This window comes from Phalaenopsis equestris, unplaced genomic scaffold (assembly GCF_001263595.1).
Source record: "Phalaenopsis equestris unplaced genomic scaffold, ASM126359v1 Scaffold000002, whole genome shotgun sequence".
Lineage (NCBI taxonomy): Eukaryota > Viridiplantae > Streptophyta > Magnoliopsida > Asparagales > Orchidaceae > Phalaenopsis > Phalaenopsis equestris.
Window position 1 is genome coordinate 80,261,735 of NW_018164444.1, and position 14,406 is coordinate 80,276,140.

The window sequence follows — 14,406 nt, forward strand, 5'->3', positions numbered from 1 at the left end:
TATAATATACATAATTGATGAATAGTGTTTTCAAAAAAAATTAATTGACTACAAGGCTACAAAGATTTATAATCAATTAAAATTGTTAATTAAAAAATAGAATAAAATTAGATTAAATTATATGAAGATGTTTTAATATAAATAATAAGATTTAAATCTTGCCTAACTCTACGGCTGCATGACTAAGGTTGTCTAAACGACTCTTTGTCACAAATAACTTGTGTTCGGCTCGCTAAGCAAATGAGCCGAACACAAACACAATTTTTGTGTTCGAAATATAATTGAACCGAACATGAACAATGGTATTTTTAATGAGCTGAACATGAGTTGAGTTTGCACTCGCTCATGTTCGGCTTGTTTACACCCATATTGGCTAGGTGCGGTGACAACTTTCTAGTTGCCGTCTGACTTATTCAAAAAAGAAAAAAATTATAATAGCACAGCTTTTGTCAACATCAAATTATTCTTCAACAGTTTTACAACAACTTCTTAATAAGTTGCAGCTACTCCAAACATACTCTTAAGTGGTTGCCTCGGATTATTGAGGAGTATAAATCAAAGCAAATTAATGAAATTCTACAAAAATATGAAGCCATCAATATTCCTATATCTAATAGTGTTGAAACCTATTTCTCTGAGATTTTTGAGGGGTTCAAGATAAAATTTCCCATGAATCTACATGTCGGATAAAAAAAAAATATTGAAAGTTGTGACAGACAGTTTATGAAGATCTTCCAAACGTTTTTAGTTCATAAAAGTGACGATGATGAATCCATGGGTGGCTTTGAAAACTGGGCCGATGATGGGTTTGCCTAGATTATTGCCTATAGCCCAAGAGATTAAATGCCGAAATCCAATGATGAGGGAACGTAGCAACAACCAACTGACATCTACTGCTGTTATGAGTGATTGTGGGCCCACCCAATAATTCAAAAACATGATAGTGGTAGGGCCCTCCACTAACTGTCCTTTATTTTCCACTATTGTGAGTAGAAGTCTACTATTTACTTTTTGACTTTTTCTACTACTAATGTTAGTGGATACTTTTTGGATGTGTTATCCTTTTAGCATCTATTCTTCTGTTAGTTTGTAATTAATTTTGAGTTCCAACCCCTTCTATCTTTAGCAAGGCTGTGTTTTGTTTTGGTGTGCAAGTTTTTAAAAGAAGTTTGAGTCTTGTAAAAGTTGAAGTGCACGATGCTCCGACATATTGAATTGTAAGAAGCTCCGGCATATTGGAGTTCAGTTATTAGTGTCTAAGTCCTCCAGTAACTGTTTAATAATATTGTGTTATTTATTATTATACTTGTTTAATAATTCTTGGGCATTTTGTAATATTGTGTTATTTGTTATTACAAAATGCCAAGGAATTATTAAACAAAAATAATAATAAATAGCTCAATATTATTTTGGAGTTTGCCAAATAAAAGGATTTTTATCATGACATTAACATAATTCTAGCAATTTACTAAAATTCAAGAGAGAAAAAACTATCCTCTTTTAATAAGGGTTAAGTCCCTAGTCACAATGAAGAATAATATTTTGTTTAACATGTTTTCTATATAACATATCTTGTTTTGCTTCATCGAATCTATGTTGTATATCTACACATTTTAATTGATTAATATTTTCTCACATACCCCACGAGTGAGGTATGATTCATTGGGGAAAGCAGTTCTTCACAGATATTGTTTTGCTAAGAATGATATCATTGTGATGTGACTATCTTTTGTATTAATTTTCTGAATAATTTGTTTAAGCTTTTTAGTGATATAAGAGTATTCGACAGTTGTAGAAGTTAGTACTTCTTTCATGGTTTTTACCTCCGGAGGAATAACTGTAGAAGGTTCCTTTACTTCATATTTTGGTGGAATACCATAAAGATATTCATGAAGGTCTATTTGACCTTTAGGGATGGAATTATTGGAATTGCGCCTTGATCTCCGTGACCTCTTAAACCTCCTGTCCCTCACCCTAACGAGGGAGCACGAGATCTACGGGGCTCTATTGGAGCTTTCCATTTGGGGCTGATCCAGCTCAGTTGATCCTTGCAAAAATTTGCTAGTTAGGAAATCAGGTAAGGAATTAGACTCGCCAGGAATAAATTTAATATCAAAATAAAAAAAAATAAATAATTGAACTTGCCAATGAGCAAATATTTGTTTAGATGCTAAATTTTTGACATCTTTTTGAATAATATGCTTTACTGCGGAGCAGTCAATATGTAATAAAATTTTAATTAAAAAGATTATTCTGAAATTTAAAAATACATTTCAAGATTGAAAGCATATCTTTTTTTACTCCTGGATATTTGGTTTGCGTGGTATTCCATCGTCCCCAGATCAATATAACTAATTCTTTCTTAGAAGAATTTATTTGTTTTAAGATACCACCATATACTATATTAGAACATTCTATTTAGGGCTCGTTTGGGACAGCTTATTTGGTGCGGTGACATTTTGAAAACACACATGACTTGTTTGGGTAAACTGCATTTTGACAGCTTATGCGTTTTCAAAGCGTTGAAAATCGCGTTTTCACGCCGCACCAATCTAGGTGCGATGACAGCTTTTTGGCAGCAGTTTGACTTTTTCAAAAAAAATAAAAATTTATAATAACCACAACACCTAGCTTATCAAAAGATTATTTCTAATTAGCTTATCAAAAGATTATTCAATAAGCTGCAGCTGCCCTTAACAGACCCTTAAAAAATTTTGAAACAGCTAGAATTAGCTAAATTGCGGCAAGGAAGATTTTTTACTTTTTGTTTAATAAGGCGAACAACATTAACATGAATGTGTCCGTATAGGAGGATTTTTCTTCAAATAATCTAATAAAATTGTTGTTAGATAGCTAGATTTTGATAAAAATTAGAAACGTAATTTAATGCTCATAGAAACCGTTGTAATTGTTTCTTATCCTGAATTATATCAAAAAATTTATTAGTAAATTCTATACTTCTATTTATAGGATTGATAGAAGCATTGAAGATATTATATCCAAGGAATCCAGATTATTTCTAATTAGCTTATCAACATATTATTCAATAAGCTGCAACTGCCCTTAACAGACCCTTAAAAAATTTTGAAACAGGTAGAATTAGCTAAATTGCGGCAAGGAAGATTTTTTACTTTTTGTTTAATAAGGCGAACAACATTAACATGAATGTGTCCGTATAGGAGGATTTTTCTTCAAATAATCTAATAAAATTGTTGTTAGATAGCTAGATTTTGATAAAAATTAGAAACGTAATTTAATGCTCATAGAAACCGTTGTAATTGTTTCTTATCCTGAATTATATCAAAAAATACTTCTATTTATAGGAATGATAGAAGCATTGAAGATATTATATCCAAGGAATCTAATATTTTCGTGGAACAATTTCATTTTAGTTGCTGGACAACAAAATCATTTTTTTGAATCAAGTATTTAAATGTTTTTAGATGTTTAAAATGTTCATCTGTGTTTTGGGAAAATACTAAAACATCATCAATATATACTAAAGTATAATTTAGATATGGATTAAAAATATCATTTATGATAAATTGAAATTTAGAGGGGGCAAGTTTAAGCCCAAAAGGCATTACGTTTCATTCGTAATGTCCAAATATTATAGTAAAAGCTGTTTTATAGCGATCTTCTTTGATTTGTATTTACAACTCAAAGAGGAGTATGAATTATTAATTAATTTTTGTTAATGAGATCATTAATATCTAGCTTACATAATTGTAAATAATCTTTATTGATTTGACAATGTCTAGCCTTAATCGAAATATTTATTTCATCAAAATTTTCTTCGTATGGTCTTTACCATACGGTATTTTTCTATTCCAAAATGATATTGAATTATCTCCACAAATTGTTTGTTGAAAGTCTATAAACAAATCTTTGGTTTTTTGTTAAACCTTAGGTTCTTTTAATTTGTTTGAAATAGATTTAATTTATATATCTTCTTTTATATTTTTTATTTGAAAACTTTTATTTCTAATTTTATTCATTTCGTTTAATATGATTTCTTTAGGATCTACTATGATTTGTAATGAAATTGGTTTATTATAAATCAGGCAATCAATGCCCTTCTCATCTATTTTCGTTATAGACATGTTTTTATTAAGAATGCAGTACCCAAAATAATATAATATGTTGAGTAAGATTTTTAATAAGAAAAAAAAGAATTGGTATGCAAATATCATATTTACATATTGATTTATTTGCTATTTGCTTTTTTTTTTTTCATTCTATTACCGCTAGCAGAAGCTAACTTTTGAGTGATTTTTTTCAAAATATTTAGAAGATACTATTCTTCATGAATACACTTCATGTCAACACCACTATCTGCTTGTCCTGTTGAATTGTTTATTATAAATTCTTTACTTATAATTAACGTAATGATATATACTATTTTTGAATTATTGTTGTTGTAAGGATTGTAAAAAGATATTTGTTTCTATGTTTTCTTCTTGATTTTCTTTATTTCTTTTTAAAGTTCTTCATTTTCCTTTTCTAGATTGAGATTATTCTCAATTTCAAGATTACCTAATCTATGATTAAACTCATTTTTATTAGTTTTTAGTTGAGTAATTTCTTTTTTTAGTTGATTAATTTCAACTTTAAGATCTTAAATAGTTGTTTCAGATTCATATCTTTTATTGATACGATCAAATACGCCTGTCATAGAATAAAATGTAGATTCTTGAATCTCGAGTTCTATATTCTTTTTATTATATTCTAAGAGTTTAATAAATTTATCTCTTGTTCTGAGGTCAGATACCCGAGCTAGGACTTTGATGATTTCATCCTTTGAACTTTCGCTAGACTAAATGATTCTGACATTTCAATGACATGTTTTGAATAATCTTTTTGTTCACATTTGGAACAACAATTTTCATCATCAGAAGTTTCTGACGATGTAATTAGACTTAAATAGTCATTATCTGACTGAGAAAATTCAATATCAGTTAACATAATTTTCTTTTGGGTTTGTCTTAACCCTTTGTTTATCTTTAAGTAATTTAGTTTTTTTGTGTGTGATGCATTTATTTGTGTAGTGAACAATTTTGTCACATTTATAACATTTAATTTTAGAGATTTTTCTCTTTGATTTTGAAAACTTATGTCTCGAATGCGAGGATTTTTTTCTCGTTCTATTTTTTTTCTTTTTGAGTTTTCTTTTATGAACTTTATTAATTTTTTTCCTTTTTATCTGAAGGAGAGATATTAGATATATTGCAAGCAAATTGCTCAGAAAATTAACCTATTTCCTTTTTTTTCTTGAATAATTGCTTTAAGCTGATGATTCAGTTTAATTTCAGAACACATATCTCGTCATGTTTGAATACAACAATTTATATTTTTTTCATAAGTCAAAGATTCATATGAAATTAATCCAGAAGTGTCTTTGAGGGTTCTCGTAACTCTTTCCGTGAAAAGATTAGGAAGCCCTTCAAAAGACTTTTGTTTCCAATGGGGATGACAAACATCACTAAGTTGCATTACTTGCTAATAATCACATCTTTATACTATCTAAAATGTGTTAAAATTGGACATTTTAATTTTTGTAATAGTGGTTTCGTTCTCTCACTGTTATCTAAACATTTCCAGTGAAATGTCCAAGTATAGTGATAGTAAGATTGTATACAGCTTCCGTTTTTGGATGGTTAACAACTTCTAGTCTTGTTTCTCTTAACAAGTGTTGTTTTTGCTCGACTGTGTGACAGTTTTTCCACCAACCTTTAAGAATTCTATTAAATTCATAGGTAATTATTTTTGCTATTAAAGGAGCAAAATTTCTCCTTAATTGAGCTGTAGTGGCATATATCATTTGATGAAAGTTTCTTGTATTTGAGTTTTAGTTTGCTCATCTATATTTCATTCATATTCTTGAGTAGTATCAATTACGTGTAGATATCTTCCATTATTTTCTTCAAATTGAATATCTTGAGGTGTTGGTCTAGTATAATAATGTTGATCTAATTGCCTCTTTTAATATTTTATTTTATTTATTTCTAAAGGATTTAAATTTAAATTTTATAACTTATTTTGAAGTTTATCTAAAGTCTACGTCAGATAAATCTTCAATAGATTCGTTTTTAGAAGATATTTCTTCTAAGTCAGAATTTATTTCATCAATTACAGATTATTTATTTTCTTTTAATTATGAGATTATTTTCTTAAAATCTTTCATATTTGGTCCTAAATCAAATTGAAATTTAGGATGAGACTACATAGCCGGATGTCTTTTATTATGCAAGTGATTTATTAGAACTTTCTTGTTTTGTATTTAATTTCTTTATCTGAGTTAAATGTTCAAATATGATTTGTAAAGTTGTATTAGCATAATTTAATTGTTTAATTATAGTTTTAAATTTTTTAAAAGAATTAATTTCAGTGCTTAATTTACCGAATGCTGATATTTCTAAGATTTCTAACTTGGTATTAATTACAGTTGTAATAATTGGAGGATAAGATTCCATTGTTTCTCCTATTTTATTTAATCATTTTTTATTTAGCATTGCTAAATTTAATTTTTTGATGTATTCTTCAATGAACTAAAGTACAAAGGACATGAAACTTGATTATTTATGTCGTTTAGTTCATTAAAAAATATTTGGTTAATAAATTTTCTTTCATTTTCTACGGTAACCACATGGTACTAATCTCTATATTTTTTGTAGTTTAATGTTTAAAATTCCTTATTTTTTCCATTGGTTCAACTTTTTTTTCTAACTCTAAAATGTATGGTATTCATTACCTTAAATTGAATTCTATAAACCAGAGCTATTATTTCTGATCAGATAAAAAATCATACCCCTGCAATTGAATTTGAAGTTTAGTTGTTTCAAACAGATTTATATCTGTTAATGATAGACTAAAATTTCAAAATGTATTAAAATAGATAGGTCCATGACATAAACTTGTTTCAATAACTCCCATAAAGAATTGTGCCAAATTTATGTATCTGTCATCTCTTAGACAGACAAAAATAAATGCATTTTAAAGGTTTGAATGCATTCTGGATTAAACCAACATGAAAATATTTTTATATTCTTGTATAAATTTTTGCAAATTTTCAGGATTTATAAAATGAATTGTTTTTTCATTTTCATCTATGAAAATTGATTGTTCAACTATTTTAATTTAACTTTTTTCCTTTGAAATCAAAGATGCTTATTTTATATATCAAAGTTTTATTAACTTTTGGAATCATCCAATTATTCAGATCCTCTTCATTTTGAGGATATTATGATATTTTTCTATTTAATATATAATTAGTTTGATTATTAGAACTAGGTGGCATGCGTGAAAAATAATTGATTCTTGTAAGTAGATACTCGTAATATTGTGAGTAGATGCAGTTTAGTGTTATTACGTAGATACGTGTAATATTGTGAGTAGATGCAGTTTAGTGTTATTACAAGGACTTACAACCCCTAAACCCAAAAGGGACTTATAGCCCACAAACCCAAACTGGACTTACATCCATATGGTTGCAAAAATTTAAAACATATCTTATTTATTTGAAGGATGTTATCTTAAAACATAACAATAACAAGGGTTAAATATTGTTTCTCATAATAATAATTATTTTTCCACTCCCAAAACCTTCATTGTAGTTGTGCGACAAATTTGTCTCTCACTTTCGCTCTGCTTCTACCCGAAGCAATTGAATGGCTGAGAAAACCGATGGGATTATGATTTCGTAGCGTATCAATTCCCTCTTGATTTCACAACGTTATTAGTTGTCAAGGGTTATGGATTGACGGGCTTTGGGTCTACCACGACACAGATAGTATGGCTTCTTTTCCATTTGCCTTGTCCTATAGAGAAACTACTTGTAAGAGAAACAATCACGATTGAAATTACGAGATAGAAGCTCTTTTGCAAATTTTTTGACCCATACACGAATGTTACATCATCTAAAACATATTTTGTCCTCGAATTCCTTTTAACGACAGAGGCAGTAACACTCTAAGTTCGGTTCTATATGTGAGGACCAAACATTCGAATATTTGCGCTATTGTTTCCTTTTTGTACCATTGTGATTGAACTCTACAAGTGTTTTTTGTACAAGTCTGCTCTGACAACTCTTGTATCTAGGGGCGCTGTTACATGCGAAGAAGGAAAAAATAAAATTATGGTGCGAGCATTTCATAAAATCATGACATACGAAAAGGATATATTGGAAACTTTATGGTAAGCCTACAAATTGGAAACCAAAATCTTAGCTTGAAGGCCAGGCTTATCAAACCACTACTGATGAAACTCAAGACTGAGTGGTAATTCTGTAGCCATTGCATTGTGTTAACCCTAATTTTATTCATGCTTCGATAATTGATTCTAGTGCAAATCATCATATGATTTGTTGTTTTAAATTATCTCATCATATAGACTTTGTGTAGGCAATAAAATGATCAAAATTGCCACTGATTTCCTCTCAGTAATTGCAGGAAATGAACTGTAAAGCTCAGCACGTTCTTAATCCTTTGTGGCAAGTTTGATGGTTCCCAATTTGTCTTGTAATCTATTATCATTAGCAAAATTACCTATGATTATAAGTGTTAAATGAATTTCCACTCTTGTTGTTGAGAGTTTTAGGAATTAACCATTGGGAGACAATGCTAAAGAAAATGATACTATTATTTTGACGATCAATTTATGTGAATAGACAATCTCAAAGTATTTGTTTAAATTTTGATTTTACTTTTGAAAACATTTTCATTATGTAATGACATTATAGATTGGGTCATTCTAGTTTTCAATATTTAAAATTTTTCTTTCTCAATTTATTTTAAAACAAAAATCTACCTTTCAAATGTGAAGTCTATCAGTTTGTCAAAGGTTTTAGTGTCTTTTCCTCTCCAAATTTTCAAACCCACTACACCTTTTAATTTGAATCATAGTGATATTCAGGTTCCTTATAAATAGGGGTGTAAATGAGCCGAACATGAGCGAGCCCAAGTTCATCTCGTGTTTGACTCGTTAAAAAATATCACTATTCATCTTCAACTCATTTATATTTCGAACATAAAAAGTGTTTGTGTTCTGCTCATTTGCTCAGCGAGCCGAACAAAAGCAGTTTGCGAACAAAGAGTCATTTTGACAACCCTTATCACGCAGCTGCAGGAAGTTAAGGGTTGGGGCAAGGTGTAACTCTTATTATTTATATTAAAACTTTCTTTAAATATAATTTAATATATTTTATTTTTTTAATTAATAATTTAATTGATTATAAATGTTTGTAGCCTTGCAATCAATTAAATTTTATAAAAATACTACTCATCAATATATATATATATATTTCATGAGTTGTATTTTGAGCCAAAAAGAGCTGAACGTGCATGAGCAAATCTTTGTTCGTGTTCAACTCGTTTATATATCGAGCACAAAAAAAATTGTTCGTGTTCAGCTCGCTAACTTAGTGAACGAATCGAACACGAGCTGTTCACGAATAACGGGCCATTTTAATATCCCTACTTATAAACATCGAACACGAGCCCTACTCGAAAAAAATGGTTTGTGACCTTTATTAATGTTCAATGTTAAGTTGTTTATATTTAATGAAAGAAAAATGTGAAGTGGAAACAATTGTTAAAATTTTTTACACCACGATACAAACACATTTTCAAAAAACTACTCAAATACTATGGAGTGATAATGATCGATAATATTTTAAAAATATTTTAGGTCCGATTTTTTCAAAAAAAAGATAGTTCATCAAAGTTTCCGTGTCGACATCCCACATGAAGTTGATGCAACTAAAAATAGTAAAATACTTATTGTAAATAGTTTGAGCATTGTTATTTAGAAATCAGGTGCCAATATATCTTTTTGGTGAAGTTATTTTTTTGCTACATTCCTTATTAATAGAGCTTTCAATGTTTTTCGTAAAATTTACCCAACAGTTTGGTTTTCATACTTTACCTATAAAGATATTTTATTTTGTTAGAAGTTATATTAAAAATTAATTTATTCCAATTAGGAGCTATGAGTATTAGATTTTTTTTTTCTAATATAATTTTATTTCCTTTTCTATTTTAGATTTATTTTATTCGATTAGTTTTATTTATTTATTTATTTTAGGATTTCCTATTTTATGTTTCCTTTATCTCCAAATAATTATAATGAATTAACTAATTGGAGATTTTTTATGTGTTATATATTTTCTTTTTTGTTATTTTATTTTTATTGTCTTTTTTATTCTTGAATTCATGTAAGGGTTATTTATATCCCATTTCATATCAATAAAAAATTTTACATTATTCTAAATTTCAACATGGTATCAGAGCTTAATTTTATACCTTGGCCACTAGACCTTCAAGAACCGTCAAACTCCCTTTCTGCCGTCCTCTATGCGTGGCACTCGCCTTGATATTTGAAACGATTTTTGCCACTTTCCTTTCCCTGCAGCTGCTATCATCCGAAAATCTCGTATGTTGCAGAAAGTCTTTTTCTCCTATCACCGAAAACCCTCTCTGTTGACTGGAAAACTTCTGCATTTTTGTTCTTTGAGTTTTTTTCTTTCTCTGTTAAAAAATGAGGGAGTGCATGTCGATCTACACCGGCCAGGCCGACATTCAGTTCGAAAATTTCTGTTGGGAGCTTTACTGTCTCGAGCGTGGCCTCCGACTCAACAGTCAGACGTCGAGTGATAAGACAATTAACAGTGGCATGATGCTTTCAACACCTTTAGTGAGAAGTTTTGGAAAGCATGATGTCCCTCGTGGTGTTTTTTTGTATCTTGAGCTCCCTATTATTGATGAAGTGTCCACATTATTTGTTTAGCCTTACACCGACATCCTTTCCACACAACACAACTATTTCTCTAAAATCTAGCGGTATTTACTGTTGTTTCCTGTTGTTCTTCTATAAAAATCCAACGTTGTTTCCTGCAGCCTGATTTGTAGCGGACCCTTTCTCCTGCAATATTTTCCCTTGCGCAGACATCAAGGGGACCTGTGTTTCCAGCGGTGTTTTTTTGTATCTTGAGCTCCCTATTATTGATGAAGTGTCCACATTATTTGTTTAGCCTTACACCGACATCCTTTCCACACAACACAACTATTTCTCTAAAATCTAGCGGTATTTACTGTTGTTTCCTGCTGTTCTTCTATAAAAATCCAACATTGTTTCCTGCAGCCTGATTCGTAGCGGACCCTTTCTCCTGCAGTATTTTCCCTTGCGCAGACATCAAGGGGACCTGTGTTTCCAGCAGCTCTTTCTTCTGCAGTTTTTTTCTGTCAGCAGAATTTCCTGGGTGTGATTGGCTCTTTCTCTCTTTTGGAAATCCTAATCGGAGAGTCACCACCAATGTTCAATGAGTTGGGACTTTCTCTTTGCAGTGGTACTCACAACCGAAGAGGAGAAGTTATTTTCCCAGATGTCTTCCCAACAAAAGTGGATAGAGGTGAGGAGCTATTTTTGACGCTTTCCCCTTGCAGGTTTCAACTGCTATTCCTTCCTGCAAGAAGTTGCAGCTGCAACTGCTTCCGTTGTGTATTTCGTCATTTCACATGTGTGGTTTGTGGAAACAACGGGAAACTTGTTACAAAGGAGTTTATCTTTGGTTTACTTTCAAAACAACTTGTTACAATGACAAGACTGGACATATCTTTGAATGGAATCCCAACAGCCAACCTATTTTTCCTTTTTCCATTGTTTCCTACCTACTGCCCAAAAAACTTCATGCAGTCCTTTGTTTTTCCTTTACATTCGGAACTCTCTCTGTATTCGGAAGTATCCTGCTAGATGCGCTCCTCGGTGCAAAGCCTCTTCCTCTGAAGCTTTTCCCCTAAACAAGCCCTCCTTTGGAACTTTTTTCTGCATCAGGCCCTCCTGAGCTTTTCTTGTAACAAGTTCTCCACCAAAATTCTTTATGTAACCGAGCCTCCTCCAGAGCCTTTTCCTATATCGGGTCTTCGTCGAAAGCTTTTTTTTTGCATCAGACCCTCTTCCAAATTCTTTTATGCAGCAGATCCTCCTCTGGAGCTTTTATGTATCAGGCCTTCTAGAGTTTTTTCTGCCGCAGAGGTTTTTTTGGGCTTTTCTTGTTTTGTAGGTCATACCCTGCAATTTTTCATATGGTTGTCAACTTCCCTGCAAACTCCCTTGAAGTATTATCTATCGAGGTCTTCCGTCTACCTACAGATACTGACAACCACAGTCAACTAAAAGTCAATTTTTTTTGTAGGTTGTCTACTTTTCTCAAACTCCCCTGCAACTGTCACTAAACCACCCTTGAGAAGGCAAATTCGAAGAAAGCCGACGCTATAATAACTAATTAATAAATAATTGCATTTATAACCATGTCAAATATTTTTTATTTGGAAATGCTAACTATTTTTGACAACTTTGTTATATTTTGCTTCATGGTTTGACCTTTCACTTGTCATTAGCGTTCAAAGTTGATTATATCTTTTTGTTTGTTCAGATTATTTTTAGTACTATATTAAGATTTCAAAGAACAACTTACCATACATAATTCTTGATCCATGAAGGAATTTCCCTCCTTTAATTAGAATTTGACTTGTGTGTCGTCGATAAGCCTATCCAGCCCTCTGCCCAATGGAAGAAATTATTTTTTGGAATACTGAAATTATAGTATGTTGGTATATTATTTCAATATGTTACGGGCTTAAATAGTTTTTATTGGACATGTATTGCTTAATGGACTGGCTTGACTGATTTTTTTTGCTTGTCCTTTTTGTTTTGTCGCAGATTCTACTTGACATGTGCTAGAGTTGCATCATCAAATCTATAATTTAACAACATTTGTACTTATTTGTTTTTGTAATTTCTATGATCTCCATTAATGTTCATCTCTCTGTTGGTGGGGCTAGCATGTCTTTGTCCATGGAGATTTTTTGCCAGTTATGAAATACATTACTTTTTTTACCTTGACCACAGAAAAAAAAAACAATTCTTTTCTTTGTGGTCGAATAGAATTATGTTTTTCTTCAAGTAAAGTTCCAAAATAGTCCCCTGACTATTTACTTTAGGCCATTTTAGTCTCAGAGTTTATAAAGTGCTAAATTCTTCCCAATGGGGTCCAAAAGAATCTTCGTTGAGGTCTATTTCAACTCATATTAAAAGAGTTCGTGGACTAAATTGATACTTTTATAAACTCTGGTATATAAACGGATCCCTGAGAAGAGTCAGATGACCATTTCATCGCTTTTCTCTTGTTTCCTTCTTCTAGATTTAGTTCTAGATCGTGAAATAATTAATTCTTCCCAATGGGGTCCAAAAGAGTCTTCGTTGAGGTCTATTTCAAGTCATATTAAAAGAGTTTGTGGACTAAATTGATACTTTTATAAACTCTGTTATATAAACGGATCCCTGAGAAGAGTCAGATGACCATTTCATCGCTTTTCTCTTGTTTCCTTCTTCTAGATTTAGTTCTAGATCGTGAAATAATGGAAATTGCCATTGTTAAAAGACAACATTAATTTTATGTGGAAGCCTTCCACTTTCATGTCTATTTTATAAACATCTTCTTCTATTTTGTTGTCTATTTACAACTCCATGTTTCTTCTGTGCCACTTATTTTTGTTAAAGTGCTATTAGTTGCATTAGACGCATTTCATGTATAATGAACGAAATCTGTACAAATTTTTTCGATTTTGGATCACTTCATGAAGTTATTGAATAACTTTTTACAGGGCATGAGAGAAGGTGTTGGACCAATGCCTATTCCTGATTTTGCAGGAGCGCCTTCCAGAAGAATTGGTGGTTTCCCAGGGTTAGATCTTAACCCTTTTAGCGCTATTTTGGTACAATGATAATAAATAATTATAAGATTAATGTGATTATAGTTAGAATATTGCTTGTACTTATAATTATAGTAAATTATATTAAAATTGATGTGAGGTTAAATAAAATGAAACTCATTGTAGTCTAAAAAACGCATTAAGTGGGATTGTTATACCTTTACTTTTTAAACTAAATAGAGATCACTTATACTCACTTTGATGAAGCTAGGGATGTCAAATGAGTTAGCCAACCACGTGTAAGCCCATTTAATTAAGCCTTCAAAACCCGATAATGGCTTGGAATAGCTCAGATTTATTATAGATTAAGGCCCGCTTAAGCAATTTTATAATATAATATAATATATTTATTGAGTAACAACCAAGATAGAGACTTGATTTTAGTTTGGCATAATCAATATAAACCTATTAAAGTGAAGTTTGAGCTCATAAATCATTTTGCATTTTTTCTTTGAGTTTTTGGCATCAATCACTTTGTTCTAACTCAAAATTAATATAATTAAACGCTTCGTGTGTAATATAAGCAACAAATTTTGTAATATATTAAGAATTTAGTTTTTTATATAGGTAGTTATGGTGTGTGTATATATATATATATATATATATATATATAAAAAAATAATGTGTGAAATCTCTCTCG

The 14,406-nt window shown here is 30.7% G+C and overlaps 2 protein-coding genes across 4 annotated transcripts in view; one reads left to right on the forward strand and one right to left on the reverse strand.

The window, feature by feature from the left end:
- The window catches only part of LOC110025926 (pheophytinase, chloroplastic), a 79,520-nt gene that overhangs the window by 27,764 nt on the left and 37,350 nt on the right, over positions 1-14,406 (reverse strand). The gene's annotated exons all lie outside the window — the stretch shown is intronic.
- LOC110025911 (KH domain-containing protein HEN4-like) overlaps positions 1-14,406 on the forward strand; it is a 32,037-nt gene that overhangs the window by 15,261 nt on the left and 2,370 nt on the right. For both annotated transcript variants that reach the window (XM_020726608.1, XM_020726616.1), the window contains exon 6: positions 13,659-13,738. In XM_020726608.1, coding sequence (XP_020582267.1) covers positions 13,659-13,738 — 80 coding nt within the window. The remainder of the gene's footprint in view (positions 1-13,658; positions 13,739-14,406) is intronic.